We start from the raw sequence: 21,761 nt of genomic DNA, 5'->3' as shown, positions 1-21,761 counted from the left end.
CATCATAAGTAGACAACATCACCATCATAAGTAGACAACATCACCATCATAAGTAGACAACATCACCATCATAAGTAGACAACATCACCATCATAAGTATTCTTGACAAAATATATCGGCAGTTGGTGTTATGGAGATAGAGAAACGTACAGTTGTGGACAAGAATAATTCAGTAGGCAGAAAGGAAGGGTAGGGGTAGGTGGTGCATGGTAGGGGTAGGTGGTGTATAGTAGGGGTAGTGGTGTATGAGAGGGTAAGGGTAGGTGGTGTATGGTAGGGGTAGTGGTGTATGGTAGGGGTAGTGGTGTATGGGAGGGTAAGGGTAGGTGGTGTATGGTAGGGGTAGTGGTGTATGGGAGGGTAAGGGTAGGTGGTGTATGGTAGGGGTAGATGGAGACTTAGCAACGTTACATATAGGTGACGATAAAAAGTGTGATTTTCTTTCCACACCACAAATTAATTTTTATCGTTAATTATGAGACAGACGTGACTTACACTCCCTCCCCCCCTGCTGAATTCTTTTTTGTCCACAACTGTACTGTACGTGCTGCTTTACCGAGCTTCTTGTAGATTTATCACAATTGCCGTTCTTGTTGACATATAAAGAACCTACTCTCCCGACACGCCTCGGCTGACGGCACAAATTTATAGATGGGTTTGAGTGCCATGCAATTGTTGTTGAGCTCCACTGGCTGGCCGTTGCCCCACACGTCGGAGGTCACAACCCGTCCGTCTATCCACATCCATTCACCTTTTCCAACATCCGAGGCACCTATCCAGTATGTGTAAGCTCGGCTCACTGAAAAATAACACAGTACATGTATATGCATTATAGACTTTATCATTGATAAATCATTATATTCATGAATTTTTTATCCCAATTTTGTGTATATATTACTTTGTGGCTAAATGACTAGAATTATCTCACATCAGAGTTCATTAAGAGAAACTATCTCAAGTCAGAGCTATTTACTGAGAAATACCCTGTAACTCACATCTGAGTTTGAGAATGAAGAGCTTGAAGAGGTTGTAGTGTGTGGGTGAGGCCAGGTCTCCCTGCAGGCTTCGGCAGTGGTCCCGCGCCCCCTGCCAGGAGAGGCGCTCCTCCGTATGCACATAGAAACACCCACCTCCACCTCGACGGTACGGCCACACACACAACCCTGAGGCAACCAACACATGCAGTACAGGACAGTATATTATTGTAGAAGATTGGTGATGAACACATGGTGGATATGACATATTGCTGGCAAAGTGTGTCAAATAACACCTACTCTTACTTATCTAGCTAAAAATGCAGGGTGACTATTTTATATATATTAAGCATAACTGAGAAGCGAGACTTATCTTCCTACAATCACAGTAAACTCATATGCAATGAAGTTATATCAGTTCAGTATTGAAAGCTGTAGTCCCTATTAAAATATTCTAATCTACTGCTTGGGAGTGTCCTGTCCATTAATTTTAATTGTCAGACACAGTAGATCTTACCTTCCATATTGGTGCTGTCCCTCATAACATTAATGACTCCTTGTGTCGTGTTCCTCTCCAGTTCTTTCTTCAAGTTACTCAAGTCCTCCTGTACGGTATTGACCTTATGTTTCATTGAATTCAGGTCCATGAAAGAATCTTCCACCTCTCCTATACGTTGACTGTAGCTCCAGGTCCTGTTGTCTGTATGGTGCTGCTGATCTTCCATCAGTGTCAGGTTCCTGGCAATCTCGTTTAGCTTGTTGTTATGTTCCTTCTGAACTTCCTCTATCTTTGTTATGGCTTCTCTGAACTTATCGGTCGAACACTGGCATGATGTGGAATCACTAACACTTGTATGAGTGTCTCTTTGTGCTTGCTGTAGTGAATTTGTCTTGGACACAACAGTATGGTCGGTGATGTTCTTCTTCACTTCCTCCAACTCGTCCCTCATCGATTTGACAGCTGCCGTGATCTTTTGTACTTCTGCGGTCAAATCGTCGAGTACAGGCTTCGTTTCTTGAATTCTGTCATCGTAGTCCGTGATATTTACCTGTGGGTCTAGAATATGCTCTTCTGGAAGGCTGTTGTCACTATAAAACGAGGTAATCTCTACCTTCATTTCTTGAGACCTTAAAGTGTTATTGACTTCCTTCAGCGACCTCTGGAATTTATCCATTTCAATTTGAAAATTTTCTGTTTGATCGTGCACAGTCTTTAGCCTCTCCTGCAGCGACCTTAGCTGATCCCCCTGACTCAGTACCAGCAGCTTTAGTGTGGAAAATGTATCAAGTACAAGACTCACTTTCTGGTCCATGTTTTCTTTAAGCCTTTCAAAATCACTGGAAATCCTGCTGATAGAACCTTCAGTTTCATCTCTGATTTTGTCGAGGCGTTGTTCCGAACAGTCTCTTGAGACTTGGTCACCCTGGATGTTTTTCTTAATGTAGAGTGCATCCCGGATATCCATGAGGAGAGAGGCCACAAGACTACTGTCTGTGCTCACTACTTTGTGTTCCCCGCCAGTTAAGTTTTCCTCAACTACTTTCTTGCAGCCTTCGTCTTGTGATGACTCTTCCTTAGTTCCCTCATATTTCTCTTCTTCCACCTCTGAGTTATTTGTACTGTTACCATTTTTACCATGTAGAGCCTCCTGTGTCTCTTTCTTTTCTTTTCTTTTGACTGTGTCTATACCATCTTCGTTGTCTAGAGTCTCGTTTGTCCTCTCCTCTTGATCTGTTTCACTTGCGTTCTCCCAACCTTTGCCATTTAAAGTCTCGTTTCTCCCAGTCTCCTGCTCTGCATTAATCGTAGCATTATTTTTCCATACATCTGGAGTTAGTTGCTCTTCAACATCATACTTGGTGCCTTCGGGATCCACTCCAGTTTCCAGTAATTGAGGTTCTTGGTGGTGGCGGGGCAGCTCTAGACTGACGGAGGTGAGGAGTGTTGCCGCCAGGAACACTACCGTCACTACGTTGCTCCTTAAACTTCTCTGTCTCATTTCTGCAGCACTGATGCCACTGTGATATGACGAGGTTTTCACACTGTCAGTTTCAAATGTTTGTCTGAACTTGCAAATCAGTTCCAAATCTATACTGATATTTTTTTTGGTATAAGTTTTGTCCGTAACTTGACAATTACTCAACAAGTCTCATTAATATACAAAATGTATATGTTATATAAATCATCATTTAAATACCCAAGGGAGTCTTAAATAAACTGTCAGAATTGGTCAGTTTCGGAGAAATTAAATACTTTTAGAAACTGTAAGACAAACTTATACTCCCAATCTCTCGAGAACTAAATCAATAAGATGTTCACGCTGTGAGATCAACAGAGTCAGTGACTGACCAGCGCGCCAGTAAGTGGGCCAGTGGCCGTCTTGACCCCCTCCCACTGCCCACAGATGCCACCTAGTGAATACCACACTGTAAACAATACGTGGGAGGAATGTGTGAAGGGTAGAGAGAGGATAGGGTAGGTCAAAGAGAGAGGGATAATGAAATGGAAAAAGGATGTCATAAAAGAACAAGATAATTCATGACACACACACACACCTACACACACACATATATATATATATATATATATATATATATATATATATATATATATATATATATATATATATATATATATATATATATATATATATATATATATATATATATATATATATATATATATATATAGGTGTGTGTGTGTGCTAACGCGCAAATTAATAACCGGTAGATAGATTTTTAAGACAAAGAGAACCATTAAAGATGCGGCCATTGTCCCCCAGATGATTATTAAGTCACCAAACAGGAAGCAAGGAATTTTGCACACTTCATCATCATAGTGTCAAGTTTGTGGTTGTGGTGGTGGTGAATGGGCCGCTCTTACCTCCCTACAAATTCGGCCAAGCAATGATAATAGTAGAACGAGCAGACCGACTTTTCTATTGATCAGAAACCTCTTGTAATATCAATAGTTACCTTCACTGTGGCCTGCGAATCACCAAATATGACGTTTTACACAAATATGTATAGTTATGTAGGTGAATTGAAGTTCTGACAATTATCCAATCTATTTACTCTATATTCTACGATCAAAGACATGAGATCAGCATTAATAGCGCATAAACGTAATTATGGGTACGAGTGAACTCTTGATGATTTGGGAGTTTAATTAATGTTGCGGCGCGGCAATACACATGACCAACAATATTTTACATCTTAGGAGAGAATCAAACTTATTCACTACACATTACGTAACACTAATATTATATTTTTATTTTTCTGACAAAAGGCCGTATTAAAAAATATAACATTACGATTAATTCAGTGGTTATTTACTCGGAGACCATTATTTAGAATCCTATATCATCTGATTTTACCGTCAAATTTTTCTAATATCAAAACATATGCAGTACAAGTCAGCGTAAAATCGTACTGAAACGGAGACACGTTTTTTTTTTTGTGGGCAGGTGAGGTGAAGCGAGGTGAGGTGAGCAATAAGAAAGTGTGGGTCATGGCTGCCCCACACTTTCTCTTCTCCTGCGGGTGTTATACTATGAACAAAAGGAGGTTACATCGGTTTTCACTTGCATCTCATTGTTGACAGCTAGATTTACTATGACATAATAAATATTTATCACGTAATGCTTCGCAACATCATGAATTACACAGATTGACTCGCATAAACATTATTCGGTTAAGATTCGGTAAAAAGGTAAAGGTACGGTTAGGTTAGGTAATGTTAAGTTAGGTCAGGTTTGGATTGGTTATTTTTTTGTTTTTAACCCACAACTTCCCTCTCTCTTTGTTTTTTTGTTTTTTTGCTCCATTTCCCTATACTCAAATCAGTATAGCGTTCTGGCGGTTGTCCTCACCGAATTTTTACCCATACTTTTCCTATTACAGGCAGCGTCAACTGATGACGACACAGGTGATTGTCTACCTGTCAGTAACCAGCCGCAAGACCTGTTAAGTCGCAGTGGGCTGAGCTAACGTTAAGGATGTGTTTACAGTTAGTGACTGGCGCCAGGCTCATTGTGTTAATATGTCCGATCCTGTAAAAGTTTATATATTTACCAGATTACTACCACAACTAGAGGTGATAAGAGAAATTCTAACCAGGTTTAAACAGTGTATGTGTGTATGTGTGTGTGTGTGAAGACATGTTTCAATACGGTGAATGCACGTTTGTTTATACCTGTATCAGGTCGCAGAATCCTGAAACTAACCTAACTTTGCATGATAAAAGTTGTTTTTCACGTTTATATAAAGATAATTTGGACATTTAAGACTTGTTATGCTCTCAAAATTATCTTTCTTTAAATAAATTAAATAGTTCGCACTTTTGACAGAGGCTTACGTAATACACTTCCATCTTTTCCTGTTAGTCACAGACTACATGCTGCAGCTACAGTTGTGTATAAAAGAGCATCAGAAAGTTAAGTACTTACTGTATGTTATGGTGCTTTGCTGCACGAAGAGGAACAACTTGGTCATTCTCTGTGTGTGATGTGACGTGAACAATGAAACTTTAAACTCGTGTTGTTCGTCATTGGATGTGAGTTTTTTTGTTGTTGTCAGCGACGTCTTAAATTCATGAGGCTTCTGATAATCTCTGGAGTGGGTGAGTAGCTGACATTGTTTTAGTGTACAAAGATACAAGTTTATTGCATCAAATGTGCATCACTTGAGTTAACAAGTACAGTTAGATGCAATAATGTGGTAACGTTATACACCTGGGGTATGATATCGTAAGGTCACACCGTTCTTCAGTAGGTCATGGTTTCCTTGATGTGTATTAGGTGTAAGTCAAACTTTGGAATATAAGTAGAGTATAGTGTAAACCAATTGTAGAACGTGGGTTTCGGTGCCCGAGGGCCATTGTTTAAAACTAGATGTATGAACTGAACAAGACAAACCATAACATGGGTTTACAAAGAGAAAATCTTGTCTAACAAATCTGCTGACGATTTTTAGGAAAGTCTTCGAGGTAGTAGATAATGACGAAAATTACGATGTTATTTACTTTGACTTTAGCAAAGCATTTGACAGAGTACCGCATCAGAGGCTTCTAAGAAAAATTGAGGCTCATGGTATCGAGGGGAAAGTTTTAAATTGGATAAAATCATGGCTCACCGATAGAACGCAGAGGGTCAGCGTAGATGGTGTTAAATCTGAGTGGGGCCGTGTAACCAGTGGGGTTCCCCAGGGGTCAGTACTAGGCCCACTTTTGTTCATAATCTACATAAACGATCTAGATACTGGGATCAGCAGTGACATAAGCAAGTTTGCGGATGACACCAAAATAGGGCAGGATGCAAATGCATTACAGGAGGATCTAAATAAACTGTAGGGGTGGTCTGAAAAATGGTAAATGAAATTCAACACCAGCAAGTGCAGCGTACTTAATATTGGAAGAACAAATACTGTCAATGTATACAGCCTTAACAACATCAACCTAGAGAAGTCGACTTGTGAAAGAGACCTAGGGGTACTTGTAAGCCCGGACCTACGGCCTAGAAAACAGTGCGTTAATGTTCGAAATAAGCCAAACAGAGTATTGGATTTTATATCTAGAAGTGTAAGTAATAAGAGCGCAGAGGTCTTATTGCAACTATATCTTGCGCTAGTCAGGCCGCACCTCGATTATGCGGTTCAGTTCTGGTGCCCATATTATAGAATGGATATCAATTCACTAGAGTCGGTGCAGCGAAGAATGACGAAAATGATTCCGGGACTTAGAAACCTTCCATATCAGGATAGGTTAAAGAAACTAAACTTGCATTTCCTAGAAAGACGAAGTGCTGGGAGATATGATAGAAGTATTTAAGTGGGTGAAAGGAATCAATAAAGGTGATATAGATAAAGTTCTTATAATATCCGAGCAGGATAGGACTCGGAGCAACGGATTTAAGTTGGATAAGTTTAGATTTAGGAGGGAGATAGGAAGGAACTGGTTCACAAATAGGGTGGTGGACGAGTGGAACAAGCTTAGCAACCTTGTAGTAAGTGCTGGAACGCTGGAAAGTTTCAAAAGGAGGCTAGATAGATTCATGGATGATAGAGAGTGGTAGTAACTCTTGACAGGAGCTGCCATGCACAGGCCAACCGGCCTATTGCAGACTTCTTATTTTCTTATGTTCTTATGTTCTTTGGCGCCGCTATACGAAACATTGCGTATCACGTGTCACTTAAAATGCAATAACCTGGAATATCCATTTCTGGGTCTGCAATTTACTACCCTACTTACACGTGCAATACACATTCCCCTTGGATTATTTGCATTCCCCTTAAATTAATCCCTTCAGTATTGACATACATTTAATATCCAATCTCTCTGATGTTCATGTTTGAATTCAGGAAGCGTAGGCGAGTCATAGTCGGCATTTTTTGTGTCGCCCGACAAAACAAACGCATGTGTGAAAGAGGCCTATCCTGTGTAATGAGGACTACGCTTTCCACGTAACAAGTCCATTGCTGAAGTTCTTCATGAATTGCAAATATTGTTTTGGACTGAGATCTGAGTTTGTACCGTTAGTTAGCTTTCCTACATACAGTACTGTATATCAAAGTCTGGAGATTGTGGACAGCATTCCGCGTGGAACAGGACCTGCGGTTATCTCCGTCAGAAGTGACAGCACAACAGTAGTGACATTAGGTACACTTGACGCCGTTACATGACCCTATCAAAAACATCAACTTCCTGGCCTATCGTGTGTGGGCAGCTACTGTAGTTAGATACTGAAGGCACTGATGGCAGCCTGGCTATTCCTATAGTTTAGACGAGCATAAGCACTCCCACCCATCAGCCGAAGATAATCAACTATAATTACAGTATTACAAATATAAATGACGTGAAAACTAATCACCTGAACAGTTTTCACTCCAGAATAGTTAAAATATGACACAACACTGTGGCTCCTGTGTCTGGCTGTCTGAAATCCATACAGAGTTCATTACAACTTAAAAGCTCATCATTGCTTTACAAAGCCACTTTAGTAGGTAAATAAAGCAAAAAATAAATAAAATCCCGATATTATTAAATGACCTGTTACAAGGTAGCCATTATAAAAGGTATCTGAAGGTCAAGTTAGGTTCAGGTAACATAATTGATGCTCTTTTTTTTCTTATTTACCTTCAACCTTATACAGACGACTATTTGTTTTAGTCACTTATATATCTCTACGGCACAACATTAAAACGTTTCTATTAACAACTGTCAGAGGTAAATGCCAGTGTTTTTTATTATATTTTTAATAATATAATCACCAGTTCTAAATAATTCATGTAAGTTATAAGGTTTGATGTTTGTTTAGAGAGTTTGTCGAGTCTTAAGTTACCGTCAAAGACCTTAATGTAAATGCGTATGTTTTAATAGCTTGGGTTAACCTTGGTTGAATCCCATTTATTGTTTACTATTGTTTGTATATATGTACCGTTTATGTACATACTGAACGATTATGAACGTGTATGACGAATTTACTGTATAAATATCTTCCGTAATATATTTTCAAGTGGCTGAGGCCTAAGGGCTACTCTGGCTCTACCACAAAATCATTGGGTAATACTTTAGGTGTTTGGCTCATGGGAGAAACCACGGCTTTAGGGACATTTATTACTGAAGAAAATTGTTTGTATTTCATGAATAGAAAAAAGTGTGTAGGAAGTGCAACTTTCCTATATTAACATTTCTGTTAAATAAGCACAAGAGGCTGGCTGCAGGAGCTTATATTATTTATATTCCATATTACAGTAATAATATTATTAATAATAATTATGAAGATAGATATAGAAAAGTAAAAACAATGATTTATGGCAATTTTTATATTGTTATTAGTTTGGTGATCTTGCTTTAGCAGTTACCTAAATAGCATAGACTTTTCTACCACAGTTATATTAATGTTGCATTGTTGATAAGATAAATCAACCAGACCTACCTAACCTGACATAACCTAACCTAACCAACCAGACCTACCTAACCTGACCAACTTCTAGGATTGAAAGGTTTTATTTTGTTATATCACCTTATTGGGGTTGTTGGTGGGTTGACAGAAGCAGCTGTAAGGAGAAAATGATGGAATCACTAGTCAATAGTAGTCAACAAATATGAATAGTTTGGCATATGTGTACAGGAACACTATTGGGTTAATATTCGTCCGTTGGCTGTCTGCAGGTTGACAATTTTCAATATTACAGACACAAAGACTATAAAACACAAATATACAATTTCATATGATTTCTTGTGCAAATCAATATTAATGGAGTACCAACAAAACTTAACCTCACCAAATCTAACCTAACCCACTTATACTAGGTTGAAAGAGTTAGGGTCAGCTTTTTTTGTTTCATATACAGTACCGTCAACAGAAGGAGGAAGGCAAATGTGGTGGTCCAAACTGCAATCACTGTTTTCACTTTTAACCCCTTTGGGCAGTAGGAGTCTCTGTTGAGAATAAAATCCTCTGGGTATTAACTAAATAAAATGTTAAAAGAGACATCCCTGTAGTGAAGGGGTTAATTATCAGTCCTGTCACACTGTTTGCCACCATTTTCCACTTTCCTACAGTCTTGTCTACGTCAGTCTCTCATTCTCCTTTCACCTCCTCCAGCTCCATGAGAGGCAAATTGTGGTTGTCCTTCTCTGTCTCTTTTATACAATCTTGATAATTATAACATCTTTTCTTGTATCAGTTTGGTGAAATTTTGAAGGTTAATTTTGCATGGCTCAGTACAGGGGATCTCCAACTTATGAATGCCTGCCAAATTAAACAGAGTTAAATCTGAAATTTACGGTATTTTATTTACCTGATGACTTATTTTTTTACTTTCATTTACTGTATTTTGTCATTCTATTTCTTCTTTTGCCTTAAATTAAGTGATTTTAGATGTATATAAGGACTTAAGCTATGATATAGTGGGATTTTAAACATTGTTCTGTAAGTACGGTATGCATATAGCATGTGTTCCGACTTACGTACAAATCCAACTTAAGAACGTCCTCAGGAACGGATCCGTTCGTAACCCGGGGACCCCCTGTACTGTACAGCATATAAAAATTATGGTAGCCATGTATTAAATTTGACTGATTAATTTTTACAGGTAACATGGCAGACCTTGATTCACCTGAAACAACTCCAGGGAACACAGCCTTGCAGGTGGCAGAACAAAATGTAGAAATCTTCAAGAAGCCAGATAAACCAGCAGCTCGTAGAAGAAAAAAAGTCATGGACGAGGAGACTTATATTAAAGTGAGTGTCTTCACTTATTTGTCACTGCAATGATGGTTATTTTATTATTTATATATTAATATTCTGGATTGTGGAGGAAGAGTTTAGTAGTAGTAGTAGTACATTATTATTATTATTATTATTATTATTATTATTATTATTATTGTCTTTATTGTTTTCATTGTTGTTTCTATTGCTTTATTTTTTTAAGGACATCCCTGACACTGATAATATTCATTTTTAATCTTCAACTGATTTATTTACTTGCAGGAGGTGGAAAAAATAATTGAGAGAGACTTCTTCCCTGACCTGGAGAACCTAAAAGAAAAATTAGACTACCTAGAGGCGAAGGAGATGAATGATGTGGTGAGGCTCAGAGAATTTTATGCAAAATACACAACAGACAAAGATTTTCCTCTGCTGCACAACGTTGAAGACAGTCCAGCCACTTTTGAGACTCCCGACGCAGGACGCACCACCCGGGGGGGAAGTGGAACCCCGGGGATGAAGTATTCTGCAGACGACACAGAAGAACCTTCCACTGAACTATATAAAGGCTCGGAAGAGGACAGTTGTTCCAAGAGTGGCAAGAAAATAACGCTAGATGAGTTCTTTGAGAAACACACGAGTGAGGATAATGAAAGTTTTGAACTAATAATGAAGGAAAATGAAAGAAGATTTAAAATGAAGGTAAGATCATCCTTAAAAATGAAAATGTTGGTTCAGTTCTGCAGTTTTATACTCTGGTTTAAGTAACTATGTGAACTTATATTATAGAGTACAATGTATATATGTAATGGTTTTGGTACATCTATCTGGTACAATACAGTGTAAGTGTTAATGACATGCAACTTACTTAAACTTCTCTGACTCTGATAATTGAGAAGATTTACTCATTCATGTTGAGAATGTGTCACCACCAAACTCATCACATGGAGGTACAGTACCACAAGTCTCTCCTCTCCTTCACTCGGCTATAGAATGACATTTCTCACTTCAATCTTGCATTTCATATTATTTTTCTTATACTGTATATTTTACCTTAGCCCCTTTCATATTTTATAGAAAGATATAGCCAAAAAAAAAAAGAGATATTTATTAGTTTTCCTTTCTTAGTCTATCTTTATATTAGGTTGTCAGTTATACAGTACAGCATTTAAGACTTCCACAATTCTTAATGTTTCCAAGTCACTCAGGCAGATTGTAACCAAGAGTTGTGTTTTGCAGTATTCATGGATGTTTGAGGCAGAAGAGAAACATAACAAAGAACATACACCAAATTTACAACCTCAGTCAGCTCAGCAGCAGGCAGAAGCAGCTCTTCTGTCTATCACGGGCACATCGGTACAGAATGACACTAGACCTAAGCAGCTAGAAAACTGGAATTACACAACTTTCAACTCTGTCATGTTTGTCCCTGATGGTAAGAAGAATGTCTTTTTTTTTCTCTTTTTTTTTATGGTTCATGAATCCTGACAAGTGACCTTACTGCCGAGCTCCTGTCAAGATCCCAAATATGTGTATTACTTAACAACAGGGTTCATTAACATCTCTCCCTTAATGGAAACTATTCACTTAGACTTTTAGCTCCCTGGAGTTATAACTTCAGGACCTGCTGACTATAGCAAGTTGCTTTCTCTAATTCAGATATAAAAGGGATTTCAAGGGTTGTCATCCAATATTAACTAGGGTACAAGTTTCTGCTTTACTTTTTTTTTTTTGGTTAGGGCAGACTTCAGTTGTTTTTCTACCTCAGAGTGTAGTTGGTCCCAAGGAAATGGAGGACTTTGCCATAGAAATTAATTTCCTTGGTTACCTGATTATTCCTCCTCAGTCATGAAATAAGATACCTGTACTAAATTCTGTTATGATATTTTTCTAAATGAATGTTCTTTAAAAAGTAATATCCAAAAACATTTAATTGTTCTTTTTTTTAAGGAGCTCAATTATCACAAGCAAAACAAATTGAACTTGCTAAGCTGAAGAAAAGGGAAGTGAGTCTGGGAAATACTCGCTTTGAGGGGAATCCTTTTACGGAGACGCTGAGTCAGGCTGCAATGTTAGAGGCATCGGCAGTTCAGGCTAGCAAGAAGGAAGGGAAAGTTGGAGTGGATGGTAAGGTTACATATTATCTTGTACTACAGATACTTGCAGGTGTTAGCAGTAAGTTTATCTCTTTCTCTCACCCACTTAATATTTCTTTACCATTCTTCCATGTTATACCATAGGATTTGTTAGTACAGCAGTGGGAATTTTTATAATGGGGATTTATGTAAATTGTTCCATGAAATGTTTAGAGTGTACATCCCTGTTATGTTTAATCATAGCATCCAGAGTGGCTTAACTTTCCATCCCATAGCTGGACTCCTCATCTCTAAATAGAAAAAGGTTTGCTAAAGTAAATATGGAATTATTAACATTAAAGTAAAAAAACGATCACTGGACTGTTGCTGAAAACTACAACGGTCACATTACTCATTTTGACTACACAGCTCTCAGTTTGACCTTAGATGATGTTTGGATAACAGGCCTTGGAGCAAGCCCACAGTGACTGTTGGGTGAGGAGGTAGCTGAGAACTTAGCAAGAAATGGGCTGTAAATGATATACAGTACAGTGGTCCCTCGATTAATGAACACAATTGGTTCCACAGAGTCGTTTGTTAACAGAAAATTTTGTTAACTGAATCTATTATTTCAATGGGATATTGAGTAATTGGTTCCAACTCACAGAAAAAGTAAACATACAGTTCAAAGTACTGTATACCAATAATAGATATAACAAAACATTGAATATAAACTAAATACAGTACTGTACTGTACAGCATACTGTACAATAATAAATAAACAAACAATAGAATACAGCTCCTCCCCGACTTACGACTACCCGCACTTACAACCTGCCTCAGTCGTACCAAAATTTTGTCAAATTGCATATTTTTGAGTCCCAACATCAGTGATTGCGCTGTGTACTGACAAAATTTTCGTTTGTAATTCACTTTAAAACAGCTGGCAAGCTGAAAAGTGAGAGTTTTGTGGTGCTGAGAAGAAAAAGAGACACCCATTTTAGTTTTTCTATGTATTATTTAAGCATTTTCGACTTACGACCTGGATTTAGGTCCCTAACCCCGTCGTAAGTCAGGAAGGAGCTGTACTGTATTTTAACTTACTTTGAGGTGTGTATGTCGTATTCCTGGCAGCTTTGTTTACATATCAAACAGCTGATTGTAGAGGCAGTCAATGATGACATGCCATATTCTTTACAGAGTGCATTGGTTCTAATGCCTTCTTCAAAAATCATAATAATTTTTGCACTGTATATTATCAATATGTTAATTAAATTTCAGAATGACCAATAATTTTAAAGTAAAAATGCCAAAATATTCAAGAGACCAACAAACTCGATGTTCACTCCACTGTAAGCAGAGTTAAATTGAGAAGCGTTGGTGGGTGATTCGATTAGCTGAAGGGCACACAAAAACTGTTCCTTGTACTGTATACATTATCAATATGTTAACTAAATTTCAGAATGACCAATATAAAAAAATGTAAAAATATTCAAGAGCACAACTTTCTTGATATTTACCCCACTGGAAACGAATGTAAACATAGAACAAATTACTGTATTGACGGACTAGCCGATCAGCTGATGCGTACAGCAAAGCGTGTTTCTCGTAAGGCTGTCGTTAATGGAACTGAAAATCCTTATGGGAGCTAATTCGTTAACCGAAATTTCGTTAATTGAACCGTTCGTTAATCAAGGGACCACTGTAATTGCTGCTCATCAAATATCTTAATCCAAAATGTGTTGGTTAGGTATTTGAAGCAGTGAGAGTGTCAATACTGTACATGTACAGTACTGAAGAGAGTGGAGGAAACTGTCTCTAAGTAAATTTTCTATGGTGTAGGTTTGTGTGAGTATGTATGTGTGTGTGTGTGTGTGTGTACTGTATCTTATAAATGTTTTGTATTTTACAGGTAAAGAGCTTGGAAAGGACACGCCCAAAGTGAATGGGTATAGTTTTGTAACTGCTCCGTCTCCAGTTCCTGGTGTGGATGCCTCTCCCCTAATGACCTGGGGAGAGGTGGAGGGAACACCATTCCAACTTGATGGTAACCAGACGCCCTTGCTAAAGAAACACACACCAGGACCCTCTTACAGAATACCACAAGTTCCTAACAGGTATGATGAAGGTGAATTAAAAGTTTATTTTTATTTCTGATAATCTCGTGTTTGAATGCAGTGAAACCTCTTATGTCATTAATTATACAGATGGGAAAGTCCGTTATATCGAGGGTCCGTTATACGTATATGAAACCCTCCTCCAACAGATTATATGGAGAGATAAGTCCATTATGCCTTGCCTTATAAGGTGAGGAAGGGGACTTTCATACATTTGTTCATATGATATTTGATGCATGAATGAAAATCTGTATGTCATTTCATATCAAGAATATCTATACCTAGGTTAAGAATTGGCATTTTCCAGCTTTATTTACTAAATTTGTGACCCTTCTTGGGCTTTATAATTTTAACCACACCTATGTGACATGGTAGTTGTGTGAGATGTACCTCTGTTAATAAGCATCCCATAACACAGAGGCTACCATTGTCTATGAGGTTGTAGTGTATAGCTGTAAACAACAATGGTAGTAGTCTTTCCACAGTTAAAGTTCTAAACTGTATACTTTTCCTCTGGCTGTTTCAAGGACCAGTGGGTTTAATCACATCAGAACTAGTGACTAGCTACAGCCTGCGTTGCTCAAATGTACTCTGAACACATGCAGTAACCTAATTCAGCCATCAGTTTCTTATTGTCAGTCTGAGTGTTGCCAGGATGTATCAGTGGTGGTATTGTGGATTCTCTTACATTTTGTTTTCTGTTTCAGTTGTTTTTACAGTTCTGGCTTTTCCAATACAGTTTTCTGGATAATGTTTGGTGTGTGATTGTATAAGGTTAGGTTATTTATGCTTTTCAACCATATTTGCCAGACTTGTACTGTCACCTGTTGTATATTCTTCTTGATCCTGAGTATACTGTACCAAATAGAAAGTTACTCCTACATTTATTTCATGTTGGTCTTAATTTGTGCACCTGTAGGCAACACATCCAGGCATTTTGCAAGTCCACTGGTGTCTGTTGACCATAAATTATGAAGAAAGGCAGATCTCCAGCATCTTCAAAGCTTATGTTAGATCCAATGTGGCTGCTGGGGAGTTTTCAGTTGCTTCAGAGTGTGGGACGCTTAGCACTGAGCCACCCATCCAGAGCAGTAGATGGTTCCATGCATTGGATGTTTTTACCAACTGTACTCTACCTCTTTATAGAATATTGAAATATTTCCAAATTTAACATGACCATTATTATTATTTGTTAGAGATCGCCTTGGACACAAATTAGCGGAGCAAGCAAGTCAGAAGCACAGGAATAGAAAATCAAAAGCAGTATTGACAGGCAAGCACAACTGGGGCACCCCATTAAATAAGTTTGGCCAACAGTCATCCTCAGAGAGAGTAACGTCTATGTCTCCAGCAGCACAGCGACTCCTGACTACCAAGCTCGGGGTAGGACACAGCACAGATAAAGCCCTCCGAGCATCTTACACACCATCTCCCAGCGTACGACATGGAACAGCAACCCCAGGTGCCATCACGCCAAATATTGCCTATCTTACGTCTACAGGTAGAAGCGTTACACCAAAACTTCAAATCCAGAAAAAAGCTGCTGGAGTAGCCGGTGAAGGTGAATTATCATTGGGACTCACTGATAACTTGCTTAACCTGCCAAAGAGACCTAAGACCACTGATACACACGGAAGTGATAAAGGAGATAAATCCCGAAATTGTGCGGCAGATTACTTCTAACGACCTGCGGGTCATTGTCAACAGATTGTTTAGTGAAGTTGTGTATATATACTTAATGTAATTTGTTATTCATATATAATAATTTAAGTTTTTATGTCAGACTGTACAGAATATAGGACAAATATATTACAGTATATTGTATTTTGAATAAATAACTAAATCCACTACAGCAGAGGCTTTAAGTGATGCTTAGAAATAGTCATTATTTGTCCTAAGTACATTACTATACTGTAGTCTTAAGGGAAGGAATCTGCCTTAACCATTTTCATTTTGTTAGAAACAAGGTATTTCTCAGGTAAATTTTGTTGATGAGTAAATTAATCTGTATATATAAGAGATAATTAGGTGTAGCTAGAACAGTATCAGATCACTGCAGTGTTATTAGACCGAGGAATTTTATAATATTTAAACGAACCTAATTTTTTGTAACGATTTTATTGAAGGAACAGTGTCTTCTGTGTCTTCTGTAGAAAACTGAACAAGGAATGTGTTTTATGACAGAGGTTTGTTACTTCCAGGCATTATGTTGTTACAGTACTTGAGAGTTATTAGTTGTCCCCCACCCCCCTTCCCCTCCCTTTCCTTTATAAATTACTGGCTAAATATCCCCTGATAACAGTACTGTAAATAAAAAGAAATACAGAATCGCAAAGACTGTCCAAATCTCTGCTACTACTGTATATACAATGAAGTTAAAAGAGGCCCCAGAATTTAGATACCAGTCACTCAGTCAACTTGTAACCTTTACAAACTAGAGTTGGTCTGGACAAAGTTTATCCTTGTACAGTATAGTCTGGTTTTACGCAGTTAATTAAACCCATGGAGGTCCGTGTATAAAGCAAACGCGTAAATTAAATAACAGAACCTATGGGATTAATTGAAATAGAGACTGGGCCGACCGCCAGACTCACCTTTTTTTAGCTATCGCTGACACAATACTGTACATTGTAGTAAAAACGACATTTTAATTTTATGATGGTAGTTCAGGGCCTCTTGGGGGTGGTGGGGGTCCAGCGGAAGCCATTGTGTTGAAAGAAAAAAAGCACTGGTTCCTGGGCACGAGTGAATATGCACGGAGACAGTGAGACTGACGCAGTGGTGGAGAGCGGGGGTGGCTAGGATGAAACCAATCACAGCGCGCGGCTGAGGGGGTACGTGGATAGTAAGGATACGTGGCCCAATCACAGTCTGCGACGTCGCCGGCGCGAGTCTGATGTCAGCACCCATCACCTCGCCCTGCTGCTTGCCGCGTACATGATGGAATTTACTGTGTAAATAATATTTGTCTCTTCTGACAGGTGCCGCGTAAATGGCCTTCCGCGCAAAACCAGACTATACTGTACATGAATTTCAGGATTAATTTTGACAGATACTTGGATATCTTGAAACAGGCAAAATGAATAGAATTATCTGGATCCATGATATTTTATGAAACCTTTAATTATGAGATATTTGACCCTTATATCCAAACGATATATTTTAATGATGTGGTGAACCCTGATTCATATGCCAGCCTCAAGAGTTCCTGTCAAAGAAGAGTTAGTTTTCTTCATTCTGTGACCTTATCCAAGTGGCTTACTGTTAATAAATTTAATCAAACACTGCTGGGTGTACAGTAGTGTGAGTGTGCTTACAACAAGTAGTTTTAGAGTTTTGCAGTTTATACTTCTCAATAGTGAAAATTGTGTGAAATAATTACGTTATAGGTTTATGAGCTGCTCATGTGATTCCTAAGATACCTCCCCTAGAACTCCCTCTGCCAATAGCCACCATGGTCAGCATCACCTCAGAGATAGCTCCCTGCCCAGCAAACCAGAATTGAAGCAATGCAGTACATCACTGATTGTTGTATCAGTAGCAACATGTTCCTATACTTTTATCCCAGTTTATCTTAACCTTTTCTAACCTACCACTATCCAAACCTAACTTAATCTAGCTTAATACTATCCAGACTTAATCTCAGAATGTTCTGACGTAACACACTTTATGTAATCCGACCTCATATTATCATAACCTAACCCTAACCCAGTGTAATGCTAACTTACCAAAATGTATTCAAACCTAATGTTAACTTTGTCTTGGCTGAACCTAATACATTATATTCATATTATTTCTTAGGTTAATGAGATGGGAATCATCAATCTCTACAGTTTCCAAGTTCACAAATTCAGTACGTACTTGTATAGTGTACTGTGCCACAAAAAACCACCATAATTTGTAATTCCACTCTGCCAATTGCCATACACTTGATGATGTTTGGAGTTATGGGGCAAAATCAAAATACAGTACGTTACAGTAGATCCTCGTTATATCACAAGGGTGCGACCAAAAATTACGGTGGACAGCTTCTACACCTTTGGAAAATAAAGCAAAACTTATGTTTAGTTCTTTTGCTCGATCCCTAAGCAATGCTATTTTGGTTTCTTGCACTCAACTATTTTTTCCCTCACTTCACCTGTCACCATTTTTTTCTAACTTCACAATACTGTACTGTACTTTGTTTCCTCACTTCACTGGCAGCCGTCACTAGCAGATGATGCAAACACATGTGGCTCTGGCCTTGGGTGAGCAGCTTTTGTTGCCATCTAGTGAGGAAACCTTTGTTTGTTGTTAGCTGATCCTGTAATTAATTTTTGTCATTTGATGAAGATGTTGGTACATCTGAAAATTTTAAATTTTTCTGGGTTTACACCATGACATAACAAAGTTTGACAGTACTGCAAAGAACACTGGCAGTAATTTAGTACAGTATACCACAAATTAAAGAAAATATCAAACCATGAAATACCGAGGGATTACTGTACTGTACAGTATCTACAGGTGATTTAATTTTTATGGAATAATTGTCTACCAGAAAGGATATCAGTTTTACTCCAGTGGCTGTAGCTTCTACATTTATTTCAAAATACAACTCCTCTCAAATTCGATAACTTAGAATATTTGCTCCAACAGATTCAGCTTAACTCACAGATCTGAGATGCTCTGCCAGAAAAAAATGAGGAAGAACAAAGCTAAATTTAAGAACCAATGTTTCAGTTCTCACAGCTTTTAGGGAACTTAATCATGAGCATTAGTGTGGGTAACAAATCAGTAAAAAAACTGGAAGTTATCATTAACGAATATTTACAAGGAGTAGGTGAGCGGGGCATGAAGAGGTGTGTTGTGATTGGTCCTCTCGCACTGTAACTAGCTGAAGTGTGTGTGTGTTTGTTTAGGTGAGGTATTTAGTTCATCTCCAACTAGTTACTCAGTATAGTAGCACTAACATGAAACACATATGTGAAAATGTGATGGAGGCACATAGAGACTACTGTATACTGTACTGTATTGTACAAAAATCATGAGCACAACCACTCGGCTGGCCGCCACATGCCACCACTGTATGGTCTCCTGGCTCTGCCTTAAAACGGATTTTTATTAATCTTTCACTCCCATTCTGAAATGAACACACCTGGCACATGATCTGCTATAGTATAATGGTGAAGTTTGGGTTTATTATTAAATTTAGTCGGATGATGGTAGATACTGTATTTGGGACCCAGAACACATCTCAATTTTTCTCATGATTTATTAACTTCTTTTTCCATGGAATCGATATCCACAGAATTCTTTAGGACCATAACCTACATGATGCTCTAGAGTTTACTGAAGTCATCTCTTATCTTAACCCTTTAGAGGGCACAGGTGTCTCCCAGCTGAGTAAAATCATCTGGTGTTTGCCAGAATAAAATACCTAAGTGCACCGCTCCCCTTTAAAGGGTTAATCACATCCTAAACTGATCTAATGATGTAATTTTACACTTTGAGTGTCAGAAGATTTCCTGGACATTCTCTAAAATTGTAATTTCACAATGAAAAAATGGAAATGTTAATTTTAACTTTTAATTACTTGACTTATACTGTATCTAAAAAGTATGAGATTTTCATTTCTGCCATTCATGTCTCTTGGAAGTAACATTATCTTGTGAAAAAATAGGTTTTATCAGAAAATTATGGAAAAAAATGGTTTTTAAAAATGGTAATATTTGCCCACTCGTTCAGTACTGTTTCTAATGGGCCAAAACTAATTTAGAAGCATGGTTATTATATAACAAGACATAAATGATAAAATATATTCAGTAATATTGGCTTTTATATCCTAACAGTGGAATATCCATCTGAATACTGTATGCATGTATAGGGGTTTGGTCTGACCTGCTGTAGGTTAAAAAGAAAAGAAAATATCAGCCAAACAGCATTACTATTACAGGAAAGTTTAAAATATGAACAGGAGGGGATATTCTACACCTGCCTCAATTTTCACCACAGTTTTCCTGCTTGACACTTATGACATTTTGTAAAGAGGGAGGAAAAGGTACAGTTAATGGATGCCATGAAGTCAAAAGAGATGATTTTAAATGGACATCGCTAACTCTCATCAAAACATCATAAATACAGTTCCAGTGTATTTTAAGTTTCAACAAGCATCTGTTGTGTGCCCAACCACCGCCACTAAGGATATGGGAAGAAGGTGCCTTGCTCGTCCTTCTCGCAAGTGCCAATCACCATTTTTTTAATACCACTGTACCAATACCACTGTACCTATACCTCAATCTCAGGTACCACCATATTTGCAGTATGTACAGTAAAGGCAAGCACCTGTGCCGTAGCTTCAGCTCTACCTCTCCAGAGTCAGCCACCACCAGCTCCATGTCAACCCTAGCCATCTTTCTGTTGCTGCCTCTTGTAGTGTAATTCTGATTTTATGAAGTAAAATTAAAGCATTATTTTTTTTAATTCCCTGAACATAGCAACGTCTGGCATCTATACCTGGTTCATATATATTATTAATTCATATCTGAAACACTGCTTTTCATAACATAATTTACTATATACAGTATCAGAACCACAAAAGAAAATACATTACAAGTCCAATCCCCCTCACCTAATGATCTAAAAGTACTGTACTTAAGTAATGCCAGTTACAGTACTGACGAGTGTCCAAGGAATTTTGTCTGCAACTGTACTGTACGGTATTTAAAGGCAATAACTCGCTTGTAATAATCATTTGTAGATATAGCGGTTGTGGTGTAAAAGAAAAGTAAACTGCATTAGCATTGTCTCCCCTAACTCTAAATATCTGAAACTTTCCTTTTTACATTAACAGTATTACTTTCCCTCAAACAGTATTTTATCACCTCTGCAATCCTTAGGAGTCTTCTTAAAAGCTGCCTTCAGTAAAGTTTACATACAGGTTCAAGCAGACTGTACTTGAGGCTCCAGCACTCATCAAATAACTGCCTCACTTTATACCAACTTTACACCGAGGATGACACAAAGCATTAAAAACGCTATGTTCATTGTACTGTACAGTAGTCTTATACAGGTACAGTATTTCGCTATTTTTCTTCATTTCTTAAAAAACCTACTGTTATCTTGTAAAGTCAATTTAACATTTCCATAGTTGTCATCGGAAATACTAATATATATATATATATATATATATATATATATATATATATATATATATATATATATATATATATATATATATATATATATATATAACAAAATATAGACACTGGGTGTTCCCATGAACTGAAATTGCCAGTTAAGCAAACTAGATCCCAGAACTTGAGGGCTGATGGTACTTTACATAGAACTTCTTACATAAACGAAAGCTTTATCCATAAAATTGTTTAGTGCACATTGTACACAAAC

At 37.9% G+C, this 21,761-nt stretch overlaps 2 protein-coding genes across 3 annotated transcripts; one reads left to right on the top strand and one right to left on the bottom strand.

Moving 5' to 3' along the window:
- Window positions 1–312: 312 nt before the first annotated feature.
- On the bottom strand, window positions 313–3,333 carry LOC121878890 (girdin homolog). Its single transcript, XM_042385325.1, has 3 exons — window positions 1,492–3,333; window positions 996–1,163; window positions 313–799 (listed from the first exon to the last, which is right to left on the bottom strand). The coding sequence occupies exons 1-3, from the start codon at window positions 2,972–2,974 to the stop codon at window positions 576–578; spliced, it is 1,875 nt and encodes a 624-aa protein (XP_042241259.1). The 5' UTR covers window positions 2,975–3,333; the 3' UTR covers window positions 313–575.
- A 4,764-nt stretch (window positions 3,334–8,097) lies between these two features.
- LOC121878879 (splicing factor ESS-2 homolog) lies at window positions 8,098–20,827 on the top strand. Of its 2 annotated transcripts, none has more exons than XM_042385306.1 (7): window positions 8,098–8,196; window positions 10,071–10,219; window positions 10,469–10,888; window positions 11,426–11,621; window positions 12,137–12,313; window positions 14,174–14,378; window positions 15,575–20,827. In XM_042385306.1, exons 2-7 carry the CDS (start codon window positions 10,076–10,078, stop codon window positions 16,059–16,061), a joined length of 1,629 nt encoding a protein of 542 aa, XP_042241240.1. In that variant the 5' UTR covers window positions 8,098–8,196; window positions 10,071–10,075; the 3' UTR covers window positions 16,062–20,827. The 2 variants fall into 2 exon arrangements, with proteins under 2 accessions (XP_042241240.1, XP_042241239.1); XM_042385305.1 differs by having other exon boundaries at window positions 8,099–8,196; window positions 14,174–14,389; window positions 15,575–15,742.
- The last annotated feature ends 934 nt before the right edge of the window (window positions 20,828–21,761 follow it).

The sequence above is a fragment of the Homarus americanus genome, unplaced genomic scaffold (assembly GCF_018991925.1).
Source record: "Homarus americanus isolate GMGI-L3 unplaced genomic scaffold, GMGI_Hamer_2.0 scaffold24057, whole genome shotgun sequence".
Lineage (NCBI taxonomy): Eukaryota > Metazoa > Arthropoda > Malacostraca > Decapoda > Nephropidae > Homarus > Homarus americanus.
Note: the sequence above shows the minus strand (reverse complement) of the source record. Positions and strands in the feature narration are given on the sequence as shown.